The following is a 17,374-nucleotide window of genomic DNA, read 5'->3' as shown; positions in this document are numbered from 1 at the left end:
CTGTAGCAGGAAAACCTTTCTCTAACAGCTTCTGTGACTTGCCTAAGGTTACATTAGGTCTGAGGCAGGCTTTGCTTTGAGATCCTCATCCAGGCCATGAAAAAGAAAGCCTCCCTGCAGCATGCTGGGGATCAACATGCCACAAGTAGATTCCCACCTTTCTTTGAGCCCTTTCCTCTCCAGACACTCACTCAGTTTTTCCTTCCAATTCCCAAATTGCAGCAAAGATGAATGACATCCAGATCACTGATGTCACCGAGAACAGTGCCAGGCTGCGCTGGGCCAGCCCTGAGCCACACAGCGCCTACGTATTTGATCTCACCATCACCTTAGCACACGACCACTCTCTTGTGCTGAAGCAAAATGTAACTGGTACCGAACGTGTCATTGGGGGGCTCAGAAGTGGACAGAAATACCTCATCTTCATTACCGGCTACCTGAAATCCCAACCCAAAGTAACCTACACGGGGACATTCAGCACAAGTAAGTTCCTCTTGGTGAAAACATACCAATGTTCATTAATTTTTTTCCCCCCAATTTAAGACACTGGACACAAAATGTGGAAAAAAAACATGTAAGGAAGGAGGAATCAGTCAGTACAAATGGTCTCAGCCCTGGTAATGCTCAGTTGTGTCACTGCTTTCCACGTATCCTCTGTACCAGCAGCAAGACCCATTCACGAAACATTGCAATGTGTTTCTTTGGCAAATGCAAGCTGATACTTCAGTGATGTTAAATTTACTCAGACTGTGGGAGAATTAAAGCCAGTCCCAGAGGGGTGTTTGTCTCATTGTGCGTGCAGAAGGCTTTGCACAATGAGTCCTCCTAGGGTCCAGATAGCATTGCAGTAATTACTAATAAGAGCCAAACAGGGTTAACAGAGAGCCGATTCAGACCAGCCTGATTGCAAAATAAGCAAGAAAAGCTGTTTCTCTGAGAATAATCCTCATAGTATCTTTTTGCTTCGCATACTATAATATCCAAATAAAGCACACAGAAGGAATTAAAAGGTGAATTTAGCCTTTTGAGGATCAAGCTGCACATGCACAGATCCCATGTAAATCCTCACCGAACCCTCTGTCATGGCCAAAAGTTGTTCTATAAGAGAAAGCCAGCCTTTTTCTTCAGTAGTTTGGCATAGAGACGCCTTGGCTGGCCGATGTGGCAAAGACTGTGCTGGTGCCACCAGTGCTGCCTCTGGCTGTTCTGGCACTTTAGAGCCTCCTCCAGTGCCCACAAGGAGCCTTTCTTTTGGCTTCAGTGGGTTTGGATCAGGTCTGAAGTCTCTTACCTTCATGGGCAATAAACATGCCCACAAAAATGTTGAGAAAATACAATTTGTAGAAGTAACAGTTGCACTTGTTGACTTAGAGCCTCAGTGCCCAGGGAAGTTTCATTTCCTATAGAAACCTTGAATGGGAACAAATTAAGCAGGCAGCAGTGATACCACCTACATGGCCTTAACAACAGGTAGCACTGTCCTCTTCACTCAAATCCATTCAAGACATTTCCCTCCTCCAGAGAAAAATGAATCCATTGGTTCTTGTGGCTGCAGCCCTCCAGCCCTCTGGAAGGAGCATGATGCAACATGAACCATGGTCTCCTTTCCAACACAAGAGATTTTTCCCCCCAGTGACAGTCCTCAATGACTGAGTCCCCAGAGGGCTGCGAGGCTGTGATGTGGGGAATGAGGGCAAAGCATCACTGAAGCCCTTTGTGCAGTGCACAGACAATCTTTGAAGACTGCAGGGGAGCAAGAGAACATTCATCACAGCCTCTTTGTTCCCTTGGAGGATGTCGTCCTATTCTGCCCTCTCTAAGCCTAGAGGAGCAAAGTTAAACTGAGAGGCCACATCTGCTCCTCCAGAGCCCCTGCCCCATCTCATGCTGTGAGGAGAGTGGTGGCCTCCCAGAGCTGGTTGAGTCTCATCTCCATAGCCGCCACCACAGAAAAGCCCAACCACGCAGCATTGCTGCTAACTGAGGAGAGCAATGTGAAGCATCCTGGCGCAGCCAGGCAGTTGTGGCTGGATTACTCATTGTGTCAGCTGCATCCAATAAACATTTCTGAAACGTACATGCTAGGATAAACAGATCCAGGCCTGATTCCTGCAACCTGCGTGTCCCCTGATCTCTCTGCTGAATTGCGGCCAGTGGGTTTGTTTCACACTGTGCTTTGGCTTGCCAGCATGGCCAGCTCTCCTCCTGTGGGTGGTGGGGATCCCCAAGGGTGTTGCTGTAGGACATGGTTGCCCTTGGCTGACCGCTCCTTCTGTCTTCCCCAGAGACCCCGGCACAGCCCAAGGTGGCCCTGGCCAACATGATGCTGAATGCTGAGCCACTGGAAGGGCCTGAAAATGGTGAGTATTGGTGCCGAAGGGAGAGATGGGCTGGGGAGCTCTCAGAAGGACCCCCCATGAAAAAGAAAGCTGCAGAGCTGTTGGAGCAGGTCCAGAGGAGGACCATGAAAACGATCAGGCCAGGTTGGATGGGGCCCTGGGCAGCCTGATATAGTGGTGGCAACTCTGTCTACAACAGGGGGGTTGGAACTCGGTGATCTTTAAGGTCCTTTCCACCCTAAGCCATTCTATGAAGATCCTGACCAGTGGCACCAGTCTTCCCCTTGCCCACTCCCAGACATGAGCTTCCTCAGAGCAAACATAGCCCTACAAGGATCAAAGGATTTCCAAGTTCTTTGCCTTGGAGAGCCAACAGATCATGAACTAGATGAAAGCCCTGGGCATAAAGGCTGACACCCTGCATGAGGCCTCAGACCCATGCTAGATCCACAGCCTGCTAAAACCACTGTGACCTTTGCAGGAACCTCAGACCAGGCCTAATTTCCATAATGGAGCTGGGAGACGAGATAGAACCCAAGCGCTAGCCACTCCCCAGGAACACATTGCACCCTATGGCCTACCTCGTGCATGTAAACATAGCTACAGGCATCAAATATCAAATTGTTCACTTCCTCCCTTCTGGTTTATCACAAAGAACAGGTCATGGCTCTTTGGTTTAGCACAGCTCTCAACAAGGACTTAACCAGTAGCCAGGGATTGCACGGAAGCTTAAATTTAGCTGATTGACAGCTTACCAGCTGCCCTCCCCATTTCTCTACCATCAGTGGCTTATCACAGGAAACCACTAACAAACAAGCTGTCAGATCCCACTCGGTTGATAATCACATTAACGTATGTTAGTAACCCATAATCACTGCAGCTGTTAAAGTGTTGTCTCATTGCTTTTGTTGACATCAAGCTCATTGTATCAGCCCTATAATACAATCACATTGTAAGTAAGTGCTGGGCCATAACTCTTTCTCTACAGAACTGGAAAGGTCTGTGGCCTTCATAAAGCTGTCACAGGCATGGACTGTAGATCTAACATCTAAAAGCCATCCTCGTATAAGAACTTTTCTTTTTTAATAAGCCTCTTGTTCACTGTGGCTCATCATCTTCATCAGGATCTTGAGGAGGAATGGGAGAAGGGTGTTAGGTTCAATGAGCAGCAGGTGGAGGTCTGGGATGGACCTTGCCCAGCTGCTGGAGGTCTCAAGGAACATCTTTCCTGTGTCTTGATGCATGTCCCATCACTGCTGTGATGCTCTGAATGGCTTCTCCTCCTGCATCTGCAGTGCCTCCCATGCATTCCCACTGGCCAGGCCCCCTCCTGGCTAGTCCCCTCCAAGAGACATGAACCTATGCCCTGGCTTTGCTTAACCCCTCATGTGCCAGCCCTTTAGAGACAAGGTGTAGTGCTGTGTCCATATGTCTGGATGTACTGTGTGCTCTGCATATCAAGGCAGACCTCTGAGTCCCAGCTCTTTTTGTGATCCATTTGCAGCAAGTGCCCTTGCCCAAGGATTTATGGCATCTGGCTGTCAGGGGAAAGCCTTTTCTGGAGGCCTCCAAGGATGGTGCTGCTAATCTGAAGTTTTTCAGCAGGCTGAGGACATTACACAGAGCAGGGCACTGGGGATGGGTTGTTTAAGTGAGTCTTCTCTAGTTCTCTGCACAACACGAGAGACCATACATAAATCTTCCCACAAACCTTGGAGGAAGCCCCAAATTGTGCTGTCCTTATATAGGCAATGCAGCTGATAGCACTGATAGCCCTTGCTAATAAAAACTCTGGGATTTGGGCCTAAGTTATCATTTCTGGACAGGAAAAATACCTATGTTTAAATCCTCATCAAGCCCTAAAGTCTACCAGGTGTGGCTTGCCTTTAAAGATAAAATAAACATGCTTAAGAATTAAAGTAACTGCCAAGACAAAGACCTTTGGAAATAGATGGGGGGAGCTGTGCGAAGGCCCAATCCTGCTCACACCGCCCCAGCATGGGGACGTGGGGTTGGGATGGGTTGAGTTGGTGTTTAGTGAGAGGGGGAACAGAAATGGTGCGACAAGGAAAGGCCACCAGCAGAAGTATGAGCCACCCGCATGGTCTGATCCAACCCTCTTGGCTTCCAATGTTTTTAAATGCTTTGGGTTTTATTTATTTTATTTTTCCCTTTCCTGAATCTCTTTCCTTTTCTCAGCTTTTAACCCTTTCGGAATCATTTAACCTTTGCACCTTTTGATATGCAGATTTGGCAGACCCTTGCTTGCTGGACTTTGACATGGGCATGCAGTGCAAGGACTATCAGGTTGTGTGGTTCTTTGACTACAAACACAAGATCTGCAGCCAGGGTTGGTATGGTGGCTGTGGTGGTAATGCCAATAGATTTGAGACTGAAGCTGAGTGCAATAGCAAATGCTTGAAACCATGTAAGTACCACACGGGGGTTCATCCTTTCACTTTTTATCAACATTTCAAATAATGTTTGGATCAGAGAGAAAACATCATTTAAACACCAAACCCACACACTTTTTCCTCCAGCAGCAGCTGAGAAAACCATGCAGCAGCCACCCCTTGAGAAAAGATTATCGCCAGGTAACACATCAAAAAATTAATCATAAAATGAAGCACATCCATCATTCACATTCACCATTTCATGGCACGCATCCATGCTTGTCCATTACAAGATCATCAGCAGAAGGGCCTTGGTTTGCATTTGCTCCCTGAGTGGCCATACCCCACCATCCGCTTTGCATGAGCAAGTCACCTGCATGCCTTGTCTCATCCCAGGAGAAACTGCAGTTGCACAACCCAGGTGCAAACCACAGCTAACACAAAGACACGCTGGATATTGTGAGAAGTGTGCAGCAGCATCCTGGAGTGTTCTGTGGTCCCAAAGCATCTTTTGTTATCACTGCATGGCTAAGCAATTCCACCGCTCATCAGCGTGCCTTTGTTGTGATGCAAAGAACTGCAAATACTTCGCAAGGAAAATTACTCCATGTGGCACAGGTCTTGTGAGCAGATATTTTCCTTTTGGACCAAAAGTAAAAATGAAAGCTGAGGAAGGAGCCCACAGGAAAGTGGCAACAAGCTCCTTTACTCAGGGCATTTCTAAGCCCCTAGGTTTCAAGACCTGGGAAGAAAGTAGAGACTTGCAGTCACCTCTGTTGGCGAAGCAGGGTGGTGGGATGGGAACCTGACCTCCAAAAGCCTTTCTATCATGGCAGTCTCCCCTTCTCACAATCTTTTGGGGCCCTTTGCCGAGAAAAGGGAGAAAGCTAGTAGCAAAGTGAGCTTTGATACTGAGGTTGAGGCTTGTGCAGAAACTAATGGCTTGAGCCTGGAGCACGATTTCACCTTCACAAAGCGGGGAAGCCTTGCTGGTCCATGGTTCTCTGGAGTAACATGTGTTTCTGCTAACCCCATCCCAAAGCCTAGCCCCTTCTGATCATCATCACATGCCTTGATGATGTTTCCAGCAACTGTTGTTCCGCTTAGATTTCACAAACTTGGCACCATTCTGCCCTGGGCAGATAGTCAAGAAAAGCAACAGAGGGGCCCTGGAGAGACGCTAATGTCTCTGTCCACCCCACGAGGGTCCCCCGCTCTATTCATTGCTTTCTCTCCCTTCTCTTTTTGTTTTCTGCAAAACAGTATGCTGCGGAAAAAGAAACACAGGAGCACACATACAGCTCAGCTTTTAAGATGCTGGGCATTGAGTCAGGCTCTTGGTTCAGCCCATGGCCAGGGCCAGAGCCAGGTGCAACACTGAGAAATGCCTCAGTTTCCCAAAACCTACGGCTCTTTGGATGTGTTCCACATCCATCTCCCCATGGAATCAATGCTTGGTTAGCCTTTAATTATTGCAATTTATAGGTCCATTTTTTTTTTTTTACCATGACAAAATTATATATGCACCTAAGGCTCGGATGCCTTTTCTCTATGGGATGAATTAAAAACTCCGCTCATGCTGGCAGCCCCCATCTTTTGAATATGATGGAGCCAGATGGCACTTAAGGCACATTTTAGCTCCTTCGCTCTTCAAAAAATTTGGGTAAGGCTTGGTTTTTGGCAGGGGAAGGTCTCAGACCAAATGCCATTCAGTAGTTTGGATGGAACAATTGAAAGATGGGGTATGGAGACATCCCATGTGCTCTGGGTCTGGAGGGTGGCACCAGCCCACACAGCGTGAATACTGGGGCTGGCAAATGGGAGGTCACGCTTCAAGGCAATCTTCAGCTAATGCAGCACAGCAGTTTTCCTCAAGCCAGCACTGAAATCGGATCTGCCTCCAACACCACTGTTGAATTTCCTTGTCCATGAGCTGATCCTGAAAGCTCCTGCTGCCATCAAAAAGGACAATGGGGTGAAAAAGCCAGGATGGTTTCTCCTCATGCTGCAAGAGAAAATGTAGGGTCCCTCCCATGGACTGAGTGATGGCTGGAAAGGGTGTGCAGGGTTTGGAGATGAGTCATTCTGGTGTTCGCTTCCGCTGGCGTTTTGGAAGGCAGGACAGAAGGGAGAAGGGCTTTCAGCAGAATAAACAGAAAAAGAGCCTGCCAAAGGGATGGGGAAGCTTTTGGCTGGAGGAGCTTGATAACAAAGCTGAATTAGAAGTTCAAATATTGATTTCAAATTCCTAGGAGAAGCAGAGATTTAAAAAGAAACCCTACTTCAACAAGCAAAGCAAACTGTCTGTGGACAAGAGAGTCCCTTCCAACACTTCTCTCTCAGAAGGATGTGTTCCCAGCTCATACCTCAAACCAGCCAACAAACCTCTGCTCAGTTTGACCCATGCAAGATTGGGCAGCGACCTGCTCAGCTCTGTGCCTGCAGCACACAAAGAAAAGAGAAAATGTAATTAGAAGGAGCAGACAGGGAGACTTCAGGCAGGGTGCTGCCTGTCCCTGGGGTCCATGACACTGATTTCTCCCTTTCCCTGTCCCGCTGGCTGCAGCATTCCTGTGCTCTGGGTAGCGGCCAGCACCAGCTGCAATTTCCTTTAAAGCAAACCTGCCCCCAGCACTTTCTTATTTTCTAGGATTTGCTGCCAGACCTACTTTCTAGTCAGGATTTCAGGGATAATACTCTGCATCCTTCTTCCCGTGAACATTTTGAAAGGGCTTAGCATGCATTTTCTCTCATCAAATTCCCAAAAAACTTGCTTGCAAGTATACCCCTTCACTAATTAACTCTTTATATTCTTCCACATATCTCCTTGTGGATATGTGGGCACTGTTTCTGGTAGGTCAGAGTACCTTGATTTCTAGCACCCCATCTATAGCATTTTACAAAGGGTATGATCCTAAGACAAGGTTACCACAACACAAGTTCAGGAGATGGATTTCCTGGCCACTCACTGCTGGTGTACTCTGTATACACAGGTTGGTCTCTCCTCTTGGAAAAGAAATAAGGTAAAAGATTATTTTGATTGTAATTTTAAAAATTCTTCATTGAAAAAGGCTCTTGCTCACATGGTTGCTAAAACACTACAATAAGAGAGACTCCATGCTTTGCCCATTTAAGTTCCCCTTGTCCTCATCCGTTTTTCATTGCTGGGCATTTTACAGATCCTTGGTTTGTCCCCCATTTATGATTTTCACTCACACCCAAGGCTTTTCCAGGCAGAATTGTGATGGTTGAGGTTGGTGCCATGCTGAGCCAAGCACGGGGTGCTTCTGCATCCCAGCATGCAGCCTTGTTTGTGACTTCTAAAATAAATATCAACATATAATTAATGGCTGATAAAGATGTTTCAAACTGTCTAAAAACTATTCATTGGAAGTTACATTTTAACACATCCAGGTACTTTGGTGTTTTGCTGCCCACTTTTCCAGCAAGAGAAGCTGGATGCCATGGGGCTATGTGCAGCAGGTCTGGGAGCATCTTCATGCAGAATATTTCTCTTTTCAGGGGAAGCCACTGCTTTTAAAGGGAAAATGACAGCAAAAACGCTTTTTCCCTTGAGACCCAGTTCTGATACCTGCCAACTCATTTCCTAGAAATCTAGGGGATCTGCAGACAATTGCTGCCATGTGGCACATGCCCTTCTCTCTGCCTTTACTCCAGCTCAGCATCGTGCTGTGGATTTACACCAGCAACACAACTGATGGCTTGAAGAGCAGGGTTGGCATCCTCTTGGGCTCAGTGCTGGGCAAAGACACGCAAAGACCTTCTCTTTGCCAATGCAGAGACCGAGCTTAGCCACAGGACACCAGGCAACATCTAGGCTGTGTTCACCCCTTCTGGTCTTGCATGCCAGCCCTGTTCACCAGCATTTCCCTACCATGCACAAGTCTTGAGAGAGCCTGTGTTTAGCCCAGGACCCCAGACCTCTAGCTGACTATTCCTTCCCCTGTTTTTCTCTGCAGTCATGGACATCTGCCTGCTGCAGAAAGAGGAGGGGACCTGCAGGGACTTTGTGCTGAAGTGGCACTACGACCTGAAGACCAAGAGCTGTGCCAGGTTCTGGTACGGCGGCTGCGGAGGCAACGAGAACAGATTCAACACGCAGAAAGAATGTGAAAAAGCCTGCAGCCCTGGTAAGCACCCACACGTGGCCACAATGCCCTGGAGCTGCAGGTGGACTGAGGGTGGTATGGGCTTCATAGCAAGTCCCAGCAGGTGACCCACTTGCCCTCCCTCAGCATCCTGCACAGTAACCTCACATATTTTCTCCTTCTCCATCAAACTTCCTCAGGTAACATCAGCCCTGGTGTGGTGACGACGATAGGAACATAGAGCCAGCAACATGCCAACACATACCTCTGAGACAGCCAGGAGCATCAACTGTCGCCACCTTACCCCAATAGAAGCTAAGGGTATAGACTACCTTGCACTGCACTATTTCATGCTTTTAACTTCGAAAGCAAAGCTTGAAGAAAGGGTTTTGCCGCATGACCTATCAATATGGTGCTAAACTGTTTGTGGACTGAGTGCTACGTGTGTCCAGGGTATATTGTATAGCTTCAACATTACAAAATATTTACCTAATTGCAGACTGTTATTGTGTCTGAACACATCTCTAAATTACCCTTTCTTTCCGATTCCGGCAGTCTGCCTATCTAAGGCAGCGCAAAAATTAGCAAATAAATAAATAAAAATCATCATAATAATTTCATTGCAACTGTTACATGCTTGCTTTTATCATTTTCATAACTGAGCATAACTGCACATGGAAAGCCTTTGTGTAAGGGAGTAGCTAATTCTGATAAATAAGTGGTTCAATTTTCCATTCTTCCTTTTTTTTTGTTTCTCCTTTTGCTGGATTAGATTTCAAACTAGATCTCTTGTATGCATTTGTAATATATGTGGCCAACCAAACGAGCAAGGAAAAGGTTTTCAAATGCAAATGCACTGCTGGGACCAAGGCCTCAGTTAATGAATTTTTAAATTGTGGTGTAGAATGTCTCCGGCATTCTTCTCATGTTGTATGTTTTATAAAACACAAAGCAAAGCAATTTGGGGTGAGGTGGGTGGGTGGGAGGGGGAATTTTATTTTTATTGTGGATTCTGTGTCAGGAAGTCTATACAAAGAACTTTTAAATAAAGTCTAATGGAGGTTTTGAGAAACTCATGCTTTTGTCCTTCTGTTTGTAAAAGTCGTGATGGGCATCAGTGGAGTGATTTTGGTTTGGAAACCATTTATTTGGAAGGAATGGCCATGAGAGGGAGGATGGTTGTAGTATGGGGGGGACATCACTGAGATGCTGCTGGTGACCTGGGGCTTTCTAGCTTGGGAAAGGTGGAAACTGGGATGTCCCAGGAGACAGTCATGAAATCTCCTGGATGACATTGCTTTGGGCAACACAGTCTCAGCTGGCCTTGGTTTGAAAGGTGTCAGACCAGAGAGGATGTCCCTTCCACCCTACACAACTTAATGACACCATGGGCATTGTCTCATGTTTGCTTTGCTGTCTGTGGTCATGACCATTTTAACTCTGTCCTTTGTTCCTGTCTGTATTTGAGCTCCCTCAAGGTAGCTCAGCCTTCCTGGAGAGAGGCAAGAGAGCCTGCTGACTGCCTTGGCTTCAGCTCCTGGTGACTCACAGTGCTGTGCATGTTTGTCTGCACCCTCCGGTCAGCTTTGGCCCCGTTCTCCTGCCCTTTCCCCCCTTGCTCTCTGCAGCTTGTACTGCACTTACTGCTACTTGCCCTATGCTTTTACTTAGAATTACTGAGGCTGCAATGAGCGTGACACACCCTGTATGGATAATGCAAAAAAAAAAGGGCATCGTGATGCAATTACCAGCTTAGGATTTGCTCTTTTCTCTGCCAGGTCGCCCCTTGCCATGGCAGCTCAGCAATTCTCATAAGATGAGACGCTTCAAGAGTTGGAAGGGATCCATAAGGATCAGAGTCCAACTCCTGCCTCCACACAGCACCGCAGAGGGTTGGGCTGGGGTCCTACATCTTGGTGAGCCTCAGCTCCAAGGGGGCTTGGCAGTGCTTCCCACGGCCAAGCAGAGGAGCTGAGAAGAAGGCATGAGCTGTGTAGATACACAACATAGAGGGGGCTGCTCACTGCCAAAACTTAAGCAGGTCCAGAGAAGGAAGGCTTTAACAGACCGGAGAACACGATCGCACTGGTTCAACACATTTTGTCAAAGAGGCCAGTCCTATAGATCAGGGTTTCTCCAGTGCCTTCTTCCAAGGACCAGAGTGGGACTGGTATGAGGAGAAGGTGAGCTGGTGTCCATCTGAACCACACTTCGGGATACTACTTTCTGAAGCCCTTCAGGACAGCTCTACAAGGAGAACATGAGTACGCCCCTGCCTTTGAACACAGCCCTCCCAAAAGGATGCTTAGCCTTCCATAACACCACTTAAAAGACTAAATAGAGCTGGAAAGACACCTCCAGTTCGCTGCTCAATGCTGTCTAGGAGTCCAAGAGGCTCACCTTGATGTTTTTGGGAGCATAGGCATAGTAGCAAAGAGAGCACATAGGACTGAGGTCTGCCCCAGGCTTTGTCCCCATGAGAATTCACATTTTGAGGTGTTCCTATGCCATTCTCAGCTCACAGAGCAGCCCAGCTCATGACATTTCCCATCAGTACCAAGCTGTGGCTGGGGATGCTGCTTCAGCTGGGCATGAGTTGAACCCTGGCAGCCATACTTGGGAAGCTGTGCTGCTTATTTGGCACCCTCTGTGAGCACATCACAAGGGCTCCATTAGAGAAGGAGGGAACAGGGAATTGACTTTTTATTGCACTTATTATTATCGTTGTTTCTCATATTGTCTGCACTGAACTGTAGCTGCCTGGAGGACAGAGCAGCCTGCCCTGCATTCCAGCGTGCACGGGGCATGCTGAAAGCCCCCTTTTTCGCTTTCAGGGGTTACAAACGTTGCCTGCATGCAAACTGGACCCATCCCATGCTCCAACACACTGCTTCCTCTGCAGCCTCTCCTTTTAGGTGGGAGCAGGAGGTTACAGCGACCTGTGAATCATCCTTCCCACCTGCTGCAGCACCCTTTCCCCCTCACTGCTCCCAACGACCCCATGTCATGCTGTGAAGGCCCACTCTGGGCTTTCCCGAGGGCAGAGGGCGGCTTGGGGCCCCTGTGGCCAGCCGCCCCTGGGATTGGGCATCGCCTTGCTCTCCCGGGCCTTTTAAGGAAGCACACTACGCCCTGGGCCCCTAGCCAGTGCAGGGTTACACATGGAAGTCATCTGCAGCTGGGAGCACATCTGCCAGCGTGGCTGCGGGACTGGAGCAGAAGTAAAAATAGCTTGGCACAGCTCCGCGTCCCAGCTTGCTCAGCGCAGGCGTGCTGCTAGATGCTGCCCTCCTGGAACGTCGCTGGCCTTCCCCTCCTCTGCTTGTGCTTCCAGGAAGAAACAAAACGCTCCTCTAAACTCTGTTTGCTATTTTACTTTACTTACAAACTCAATTCTAATACAGGAGTTCTTGCACAAGCCACTCTTGTTTGTCCTGCTTTACATCCTCTTCTTTGTGCTGCCTTCTGGAGTAGGTGTTGGATAGGTGTTTGTCTGTCCTTCCCCTTTTGTCCCTCTGTCGCAGGCTGGAGTGCTGCAGCGTGACTCCAATCCTAGTCAAGTGGGAGAAAGTTTGTGAAAAATTAGGAAAGATTGCAAAGACCCAGTGAAACTAAGCTGAGTGACCCTGCGAAGACCCTGTGAAATACACTAAGTTGACTGGTGCAGTAGACACAACAGGAGGGAGGAACCCCATCCAGATGTTACTGTACTGCTCTCTACAACTCCCTGATGGGAGGTTGTGGTGAGGTGGGGGTTGGTCTCTTCTCCCATGTAACTAGCAAGAGGACAAGAGGGAATGGCCTCAAGTTGCACCAGGGGAGGCTCAGGTTGACATTAGGAAAAATCTCTTCTCTGAAAGAGTGGTCAGGCACTGGAACATGCTGCCCAGGGAGGTGGTGGAGTCACTGACCCTGGAGGTGTTCAACAAATGTTTAGATGTTGTGCTGAGGGACATGGTTTAGTGAAAAATATTGGTGGTAGGTGGATGGTTGGACTGGATGATCTTGGAGGTCTTTTCCACCCTTGGTGATTCCATGATTTTATGATCCTGACCCCTCACTTGTGTAGGTGACAGCCGGCTGCAGAGCAGGTGGGGAGTGTTCACAAAATGGCAGGAGTCAGCAGGCAGGAGGCTCAGCCCTCCCAGCAGCAGAGCCCAGGCCTGAGGTGTATGTCGTGGGGCAAACTGCAATTAGTTGGGACCGTGCTCCGGCTTCAGGGTGATTTATGAGACAGCAGGAGTGGGTCTTTCCTTCACTTAAAGAGAGCAGATCCAAAACAGATGTCTAACCTTTATCTCGATCGCTGCAGAGACGGAGGAGCAGACAGGGGAGAGAGAAAGACATTTGAGTTTCCATTGGCTGCAGCTTTGCTGTCTTCCAAAGTCAGCTCATAAAGAAAAATGAATACCATCAGCCAGGAAACTTTGCTTTGGTGAACTATATGTTTTGTTTTGACATTTGCTGCTATAGCGACCACGCCAAAATAAAAATGCAGCCGGCTGTGATGACCTCATTCTGTTACTCCATTAAAATCCCGTACAACAAAGATGCAGCCCGGGAAAATTAGTGTCTGAAGATTTGCACATCGGCATGTCTATCACTGTGGTCTCCTGGAGAGCAACGCTGAGGAAGGGCAGGCAGAAGGAGAAGCAGGCTCTGGAGGCAGCCCTGTGCTGAGGATGGATATAGAATCATGGAATCATAGAATTGCATGAGTTGGAAGGGACCTTTAAAGGCCATCTAGTTCAACTCCCCAGAAGTGGGCAGGGACACCTACAGCTAAATCAGCTTGCTCAAAGCCTGGTCCAAGATGTGACAGCCTCCATCGTAGGAAAGTAAAGGCCAAATAAATTATCACTCCTAAAACAAGATAGGAATCATTTAAGCGTGAAAGTAATCAATATATATAATACAGTCTATGTATGGTATCTTCCAGTTTCAGCATGGTCAGTGAACTGGAGTGGATGTATAAACCTGAAAGGCCACAAAAAAGTTGCTAGACAAATATTTCTGAAATATTTGTCTAGTTTTCCAGCGGTGATTAATTCTGCAGATGGGGAGGTTGCGTTGGAGATTAATGAAAAAAAATAGCATTGCATTCAATTGACTGGCACTTAGCAGAGGGCATGGAACAGCCTGATTTTCAAATAACTGGACTGCTGCCACTCTTTAGCCTACCCCTGCAGCCCCGCAAGCTCACTGCTTCTCCCAGCCCTTGGAGCATCCCCATATTTACTGAGGGTTTAACTGCAGCGTGTGTAAATCTGGGATGAAAGTATTATCGCTTACAGTGGAGCAAGCAAAAGTTTAAATATGGGCCATTTGGAAAGGAACGTTAAATATGCTTGCTCATTACTTGCAAATTTTTCCTTGGAAATCTGGCAGTTTTTGTAGCAGGGGCAATTTCTAAGTAAACGATGATCAACGTTCTGAAAGAGGTGTTTTTGCAGCAATTCTTTTTCATGCTACTTCTCTGCCAGGGTGGAAGAGGCCAACAAGACATGAGGGAAAGGCAGAGGAGCAGCTTCAAAGATGCTCCCTTCAGAGCACCCATTCTTTGCACCTAAGCCTGACTTCAGATGTAGAGCAGGATGTATGAGTCTGTACGGGCCTAAAACCAGCAAATAACCCAAAGGTTTTACCGTGAAAAACCCCTCACCATGTCTCTGAGCAGCTTCAGTTTCCTCCACAGTCGTAAAATATGGGCAAGGATGCCACGCATGGCAGCTGCTACAGATTGGAGATGGGCACTGAGGTTACCCCAGGCTGAAGAGCCCAACATGGAGCTACCTCCCATTCTTGGTACTTTGCTTCCAATCTGCCCAACACTGTTTCTGCTACTTGGCTACTTGTTGCAGGGCAAGCAAAACTGATGGTTTAATCTCTTCTAACCACTTTCCTATCACTTGTAATTTTGTCGTCTCCTTTCCAGGTTGAGCATCCATGACTCAATTAGCCCCTCCAATTCATAGCTCCGAGTTTGAGACCTTTCTTGCTTGTGGCTATTTTGGCATCATTAGGAAGTAGCATACTGAAAATGGCACCTGGTTTCCACCCCTCTTTGTTCTGCAACAAGCTCCTTTTCTTCTTCTTTTGGGGGGAAAAAGAAAAAAGAAAAAAAAAAGACATTTTTCACCTAGCCCAGAGCCAAGCTCATTGCGAAAGAGTGCACGCCGTGTTCTGGTCAGCCCCAGCCATTGTCCTACAGCTGTGTTCCACCGCGGGACTGTCTGGTGCTAGTGGTCACGTAAAAACAGGGCTGAGAACATCCCCCTTGCAAATCTTCTTGACAGCCAGCCCCTGGCAGTGGCACTCACTCCCACGAGCAGAGCTGATGCTGGAAATCTCTGCTCCCTGTACCATTGCCAGACTTGGCAAACAAGGTTGTGGCGCTAACACTGCAGGGTGCAATGAGTTTCCAGCCCCTCTGATCCCTGTGCAAAGCCCATACCACGAAGAGAGGTCAGGGCAATGTGGACCCTGCCCACTCTGGTTTCCCCAAGGACCACACTACACTCAGAGAGGGGGTGTAGGTTGGAAAAACATTGTTCCCATAGCTGTAGACTGAAAAAGATGAGCAGAGAGGATTTATTTCTGCAGAAAACCCATCTCCTGAGCTGTTCCCTCTCAGATGCAGCTAAGTACGTGTCTGTCTGCACCAGCAATCCCAGGAATTTCCACTGCACCCTGCTCAGGAAATCTCTGCATTTTTCACAGACGTGCCTATGAAGGGACACCAATTGCTCTGCGAGGCTGTACGAGTGCTGGGGAAGGGAGAGCCCAGGAAAAAAAAAAAGAAAACATCCCAAGCAACATCGTCGGTTGGAAAAAGCAGTCAGGAGTTTGAAGCACATCCAGACCACTGCTCTGGAAATCAGGCTGAAAAATCTTGTGACATCAGGCTCTCTGCGGAGACGGCTGCTATTTCCCAGCTGGAAAGCTCTGGGAATGTCCCTAGCAGCCCACAGAGATGGGAAGATGAGGCCATGCTGCCAAACAGCACTGTGCAGTGCACTGCTATTGAGCACCAAGGTAAGCTGCAGCAGTGCAGTCTGTAGGGCACGAAATGCAAACAGTGCTCCATCAGTTATTTGCACCAAGACTTCCAAGCACTCCCAGCACTTTGGGATAGCACAGGAGGTTGGTTTTTTGGAGGTATCATAGAATCATTCAGATTGGAAAAGTCCTCTAAGATCCCCAACCCTAACCCAGCCCACCCCACCATGCCCACTGACCACATCTCTCAGTGCCACATCTCCATGGTTCTGGAACACCTCCAGGGTCGGTGAACCCACCACCTGCCCGGGCAGCCTGTGCCACTGCATCACCACTCCTTCTGAGAATAAATGTTTCCTATCTGTGCAAGAGATCTGGAGTCTGGCATTTTCTGCAAGAGAGAGATGCTAGCAAGATGAAATGGTTGCAGCAAGTGGGATAAGATGCATTGTGTGGCACTGGGAGTTATAGGAAGGCGGGATGAAAATCAAAGCCCCACTGATACTTTCAAGTGCTGGAAAGCCACTTGTAAATGCCTTTAAATGTCAAGGAAGACACTACAATCCAAAACTTGTCATTGATCACATCCCCCAGGAATGACAACAAATCCGGGGAGTTGTCGACAGGGAAAAGAGAAATTTAGGATTTAAATGTAAAAAAGAGGTCGTCAAGTCTGCCGAGCAGCTGGCTTCACAAGACAATGGATACAGCATGGATGTGAGTGATGGGAGCCAAGAGAGCAGAAAGCCTGGATCCCAAAAGTTGTCCAACTGTTGCGTACATAGAATCATAGAATTGAGTTGGAAGGGACCCTTAAAGGTCACTCAGTCAAACTTCCCTGCAATGTACAGCGACATCCACAGCTAGATCAGGGTGCTCAGAGCTCTGATCAACCTGACCTTGAATGTCGCCAGGAACGGGGCATCCACCACCTCTCTGGGCAACCTGTGCCAGTGCTTTACTACTCTTACAATAAAAAACTTCTTCCTAATATCCAGAGTAAATCTCCCCTCTTTTAGTTTGAAACCATTTCCCCTTGTCCTATCACAACATACCCTGCTAATGTGTCTGTCCCCTACTTTCTTATAGCCCTGCTTTAGATACTGAAAGGTTGCTCTCAGGTCTCCTTGGAGCCTTCTCTTCTCCATGCAATCACAGCTCTCTCAGTATCCTATCCCCTGCAAACACTTAATTCTTGTCAGTTCTTCTGCTCCTCTAAGATGCTCTGCACTTCTAGAGACTGTTGGACCCACATTCTCTGCTGCCATCCCTTTGGGTCCACATCAGATCCTGGTGGACAGAAGCTCTTCTGAAATGTAAGACCAGGTCTGGTTATTTTAGTTAACTGGCAAAAAGAAAAACTGGGAGCTGCAGAGTGCTTTTTTTTTTTTTTTTTTTTTGCTGAGCTTGATTTTCTCTTTTTTTTAATTTTTTTTTTTTTGAGAAGGTGTTTGCAAAGGGACATTTGCTCACAAAGCCAAAAGGCAGCCTACAGAGGAGTGAGTATGTCTGCAAAGCAATCTCCACACACTGG

The 17,374-nt window shown here is 47.7% G+C and overlaps 1 protein-coding gene and 1 long non-coding RNA gene across 15 annotated transcripts in view; one reads left to right on the top strand and one right to left on the bottom strand.

Moving 5' to 3' along the window:
• The window catches only part of COL6A3 (collagen type VI alpha 3 chain), a 54,913-nt gene extending 45,446 nt beyond the window's left edge, over positions 1 to 9,467 (top strand). For 9 of the 12 annotated variants that reach the window (XM_021398398.1, XM_021398399.1, XM_021398397.1 and 6 more), the window contains 6 exons: positions 223 to 483; positions 2,286 to 2,360; positions 4,588 to 4,767; positions 4,880 to 4,933; positions 8,713 to 8,883; positions 9,042 to 9,467. In XM_021398398.1, coding sequence (XP_021254073.1) covers positions 223 to 483; positions 2,286 to 2,360; positions 4,588 to 4,767; positions 4,880 to 4,933; positions 8,713 to 8,883; positions 9,042 to 9,082 — 782 coding nt within the window. In that variant the 3' untranslated portion in view covers positions 9,083 to 9,467. The remainder of the gene's footprint in view (positions 1 to 222; positions 484 to 2,285; positions 2,361 to 4,587; positions 4,768 to 4,879; positions 4,934 to 8,712; positions 8,884 to 9,041) is intronic. The other 3 variants (XM_021398400.1, XM_021398401.1, XM_021398402.1) reach the window with 3 other exon arrangements.
• The window catches only part of LOC110399528, a 53,052-nt gene continuing 47,878 nt past the window's right edge, over positions 12,201 to 17,374 (bottom strand). For all 3 annotated transcript variants that reach the window (XR_002439257.1, XR_002439258.1, XR_002439256.1), the window contains one exon: positions 12,201 to 12,393. This is a non-coding gene — a long non-coding RNA (uncharacterized LOC110399528). The remainder of the gene's footprint in view (positions 12,394 to 17,374) is intronic.

Source organism: Numida meleagris, chromosome 5 (genome assembly GCF_002078875.1).
Source record: "Numida meleagris isolate 19003 breed g44 Domestic line chromosome 5, NumMel1.0, whole genome shotgun sequence".
Taxonomy (NCBI): domain Eukaryota; kingdom Metazoa; phylum Chordata; class Aves; order Galliformes; family Numididae; genus Numida; species Numida meleagris.
Note: the sequence above shows the minus strand (reverse complement) of the source record. Positions and strands in the feature narration are given on the sequence as shown.